The following is a 5359-nucleotide window of genomic DNA, read 5'->3' as shown; positions in this document are numbered from 1 at the left end:
TTCCATCTCCTACATTCAAGGGTCATTCCGTAACTGCAAATTTCTCAAACCATACCTCCGTATACATAGCTTCTTAATTGTTTTAAAGGTGATGGTGATGGTGATGGTGATGGTGATGGTGATGAATTCTTATTATAACCAAATATGACCATTCCCACTCATGAATGTTTCAAATTTTAAAACAGATAAAATGAAACCATGCCATATTTCCTTCTATGTATTGCATCACAGGTCAATCCATAAGCTTTAATGCCATGAGAAAATATATAGTAGCCAGATGCAAAAAATATATCACATTACCATTCAAAAAAGAAACATTTTACACAGTACAAATCCATAGCAATTTTCTTCCCTGTTCCAACCTCGACAACAGTGCATGATTGTATAAGAAATTATTAATTAACCACCAACAAAATTCCAAAGTTAAAGAAAGACATCCCGAAAAAGATGTTACTTTCAAAACTGGATGACTTCACTTCTGCCATTGCACCTAAAAGATCAATATAAGATGTGTTAACAGTGGAACAAGAGAATATTAAAGAAAACATTAAGATCACTGTCGCATACCTAGCCATTTACTTCTCAGAGGAGTTTGGCCCTCTCTTCTTTCCAAAAGTAAGCACTGCAAGGTAGAGCAGTAGTGTCAATAGAATTCGTTTTCAATAGGTAATTTATGTTTTATTTTCTGAAAGTTCAAGTGTTCTGAAATAGAGTCCTTGCACAATACATTCACATGTTTCAGTACACATAGTTTCCAGATACAACGGTAGATTCAGATAAGGTACCCGTACAACCCTGGAAATTATAAATTATATGGAAAAAACCAATACAAAAACATACAATCAACTCATTGTTACAAGAAGCATGCAAATTGTTCAAAATTTTAGAGAATCATAAAAAGTAGAAAGTAGAAAGAAACAATTAAATAGCAACCATTCTACATTTAAACTTGTAAGAAGATGATTAACATGTCCTGTAAAAATAACTTGGAAGAATGACAAATGTAACTTTAACAGACATAAAAATTTAAAATACAAATAAAACATCACAATTTATAAATCATAAATGAAGGGTAAAGACTCGGCAACAAGCATCATGGTTTTTTCATGGAACAGCAAAGTCTTTATATTGGAAAAAAAATCCACATATTTCGGGTTTTCTGTGAGATAGGGTCACGTGTCAATTCAAATAACTAACTGAATCAAGAAGGGAGATTTGAATAAGGGACAGTACAGTCTCAGACACAGATAAGTAAACAATCAATTAATTAATCAAATCCTACTTCCTCAAAAACTCGGTCAAATAAAATTCAGACTGGATGGGCAATGTTGATTCATCATTCAACAGATTGCTTCGACAGAGTAGCAGATCTTTCTCTTTAAAAAGCTCAAAACTTATCTAATCTTAATAACAAAAATTCTATAAAAAAAAAACTATTACATATTATTGATGATTTTGAAATAACAGCTACTGAGGGCCCCAACGCCAAAAAAATTGTGCCTAAACTTTTTGTTTCTCCGGCATTAAGGAATGATCCAAACAACTGTAAATTAATGACCTTCAGGTAACTGAATTGGTGCATGGCAATAAGAACCATTGTTTATTTTATGCAATATTTTTGTTTACAAAAAACTGTTATCGGATCCATGGATCTGCACTTCAGATCTGTATCCAGATGCACATAGATCCACAACAGATCCACCAGCAAAATGGTTCTGTTTTACATGGAAACGATCCTTGCACCAGAAATAGTTCCTGCATTTGGTAATGGATAATAGGAAATGCACAGAAAGGATGGTTGATTTCCCATAAAATGGAGGATATTATTCCATCCAATGGGAATAGGGTGGTTTCTTAATAGTACTGTATAAAATGAGATGTAAAGTTTCATAAAGATGTTGTCTGAGAGAGAAGGGGAAATAGGAGATAATCTGGAGAAGAAATCCTCCACAGGGTTAGAGATGTACAGACAGTACTGAGATCTTCATTCTGGTTAGTTCATTAATGGAATTACTGTGCATTTATTTTCTTCCAACTCTGTGTATGTTGACTGGAATGTACATCTAAATCTCTGAATTAAACCTGGAGTCCGACATTTACAAGTGTAATACTCTGAAGTCGAAGATCACAAATCTGTTTGTCTATTGAACTGTGCTACAGTAGATACGTGGAAGCTGGCTCGAAGGGTTGGGTGCATAGCAAGTTTTAAATTTGTTTTGAAGGTCAATGCACTCTTTTTAGCCAGGTTACAGATCAGATCAAGCAAATTGAGTAATGGATGTGTCCCAAACAAAAGTTTGTCGTATGAGCTATCCAAATCGTGGGACCTGAATATAATGTCCCCGAGGGATTAACAAGGGATGAAGTAGCCCCTTGATCCCCATAGGCTATAGTCCTCAATAAAGTGGAAAACCCCAAAATACCCAATGTTTGGGCAAGTTTGGGGCAGCTGGGGCAAAAAAGCCCAAAGTTGGGTTTCATGTGAACCTCATTCATCTAACTAAGGAGAAAAATCCCCTCAAGAAAATCTATAAATACAAGAGGGTTGGGTTCATTTTTTTCTCGAAGAAAAAATCGTAATTTCCATTCACAGAATAGTGAAAATTACATACTATAGATGCTATAAAGAATATCAAAAATAAAAAATCCCCTCAAGGAAATCTATAAATACAAGAGGTTTGGGTTCATTTTTTTTCCCAGAGAAAAAATCGTAATTTCCATTCACAAAATAGTGAAAATTACATACTATAGATGCTATAAAGCAAAATAATTGACTGTTGATCGCTCAAAAAATCATCTGTATGATGTAGTGTGGACCTCGCTCATCTCACTAAGGAGAAAAATCATCTCAAGGAAATCTATAAATACAAGAGAGTTGAATTAGTTTTTTTTCCGAAAGGAAAAATCATAATTTCCATTAATAAAATAGTGAAACTTACATACTATAGATGCTATAAAGCATATCAAAAATAATGGACTGTTGATCACTCAAAAAATCATCTGTATGATGTAGTCATATACTATCCATAAAGAGGGCTGGATTCGTTTGATTATCATTGGATTGGATTATTTGTCTCTTGTTTGTTCTTTGAACCTGAGGCTCTAAGTGTTTTAAAAACCCATTTCTCCTTGGACTAGTTTTAGCGGAGGTGATCCCACCTTACCTAGTCACCCTTCTTGTTCTGGCACAGGTTATTGAACAATTCTGGTTTGGACTGTGGATTTGGTATTTTGATTGTTCTGGCAAATAGGAAATCCATCTTCTGAAGGACATTGGAATTCTGGCAGAATGCATTTATCCTGAGACATTCGCACTCCTGGTTTACTAAGGCAGCATGTCATCCTCCTGTGGCATCTGCACTCCCCTTGAAGTAATACTAATCTGTCTGAGACACACATCCTGGAGTAGAACAGAGTTCTGAAGCCAAATATGTGAGCAGATTCTCCATGAAACAAATTAATCTGAGGTATATCAAGCTGCTTTCTGAAGCTGGACAAAAGGTCTGAGATCAAATAGCGCCTGAATTTTGAAGCAGATCAAAGTTCTGAGCAGTTTCTCCTTAAAATGAATTGGCCAAATCTCTGAGGCAGTTTCTTGGAATAGACTGAGGTTCTTTGGAGCAGAGCGAAGTACCTGGAGCAGATCGAAGATCCTATTCAAACGTCCGCAGAGATCATCCCGCGGCAGAAGGGAAACCATCTAAGGCAAGTCGAAATTCTCCTGGGGTTCAACGATTACATTTTCTGAGGGCAGAATTGAAGGATGGGGGCAACGTTAGCCTTTCTATGGCTGTCGATTGCACAAGAGATTTCTTGTTGGTCTGAACCCCCAGTGAGGCTAGACGGAGGTCTGAAGCAGGCCGAGGCTCCTGAACCAAACGTAGAAAAGATATGAGTCCTGAGCGAATTCAAGAACGAACCAGGGTCAAGTACCCTCTCAGATCCCTCGCTCTCCCCTAAGGTAACACATACTCTCATTCTGAGTCACAGCCGCATTTGCTGACAGCCTCTGTAGCTGGACAGGAGCTGGTTCTGACGTTAGCCTCTCTGGTTAAATTAGTATAGCAAGGCCAGCTGATAAAGTGAACAGATTATTTATCTCTATAGAATTCTGAATTAGACTATAAGTATCTGGAACTCCACTGGAATGGATTGATTTTATCTGAACTGTTGGATTCGGGTTATATCATTACTATTGAATATTTGAATGATTGCATAACAGTCCTGTACTGTATGAATTGCCATGTTGTTGAAAAATTGATTGTTACAGTTATACTGAAGTAGTTATTTCATTTTTGGACCAGAAGAAGTTGTTGAAAACCCTAGTTGTTTAAAGAAAAGAAAAACGCAGGGCAAAAATTCCCCTAGAATACAACATTGAAGGCAACTACTCAGAGTATATACCCTGTTTGGACTGGGCATACTCTGTTTCTGATTATATATATAACTGTGCTTTGATTGGTAACTCTATTGCCGATTCAACACAAAGTTACGTTGCAGGACCTACTAAATCAAAGGATTATTGTGAAGAATCAAAAGCTCGCCGAGGTAACACACTGTAAAAGACACAACAAACCCTATAAAAAAATAGCGGAAGAAGGAGGGAAATGAATCAGAAAAAAGACTTACCTGCGGTAACAAACCGGCGGTTGTATTGCATTCGCTTGTGAGCGCGGCCTCTAGGCTTTTTCTTCTTGTCTTGTTTAGCCACCTTGGGCGTCTGCCCTCTAACTTTCCCTGCTCGGGCAAGGGAACCATGAACCTTACCTGCACCCAGGAGACAGCGTAAGGATGAAAAAATAAAACAATAAATGAGATGACATTAGAAGATCACCACTTACTCATTGTGACGTAGCAATTTCAATGGTTGAATACAAGCTCAATCGTAGAGCCTGAAGGCAACAAGACAGCTACGCAGAGTGTATACCCTGTTTCTAATTATATATATCACAGTGCTTTGATTGGTAACGCTATTGCAGATTCAACACAAAGTTACGATGCAGGAGCTACTGAATCAAAGGAATATCGCGGTGCATCTGAATATATGTAGAACAAATCGATATGGAGAAACAAAAACCCTGTTAGCGGAAGGACGAAAAAAAGGAAAAAATTGGATTAGACAAACCCTAGGGTTTTTACCAGCAAAATAAAATGGTTGGGCTGAGCCATGTTTAAGTTGCCCTTATGGTACTTAAGACATTTGAATTACTCACAAATGGAGTCCTCTTTGAATTACTCACAATGTGGAAATCTCCTCATTATTATATTGTATCTTCATTTTCTTGATCATTTAAAAATCTCAATATCTTTATAAGCTGTTTATCACTTTAAAATTTATTTATTTTATGAAAAATGATTA

General features: G+C 36.7%; 1 protein-coding gene across 1 annotated transcript; it reads right to left on the bottom strand.

The window, feature by feature from the left end:
• Positions 1-278: 278 nt before the first annotated feature.
• Positions 279-4914, bottom strand: LOC149210640 (small ribosomal subunit protein eS30z/eS30y/eS30x-like). The gene is made up of 4 exons (XM_089396754.1): positions 4842-4914; positions 4630-4767; positions 568-622; positions 279-490 (listed from the first exon to the last, which is right to left on the bottom strand). Exons 1-3 carry the CDS (start codon positions 4843-4845, stop codon positions 576-578), a joined length of 189 nt encoding a protein of 62 aa, XP_089252880.1. The 5' UTR covers positions 4846-4914; the 3' UTR covers positions 279-490; positions 568-575.
• Positions 4915-5359: the final 445 nt, after the last annotated feature.

This window comes from Pinus tabuliformis, chromosome 1_2, assembly GCF_031772625.1.
Source record: "Pinus tabuliformis cultivar Carrire ecotype Pingquan chromosome 1_2, CPIR1, whole genome shotgun sequence".
NCBI classification, from domain to species: Eukaryota; Viridiplantae; Streptophyta; class Pinopsida; order Pinales; family Pinaceae; genus Pinus; species Pinus tabuliformis.
Note: the sequence above shows the minus strand (reverse complement) of the source record. Positions and strands in the feature narration are given on the sequence as shown.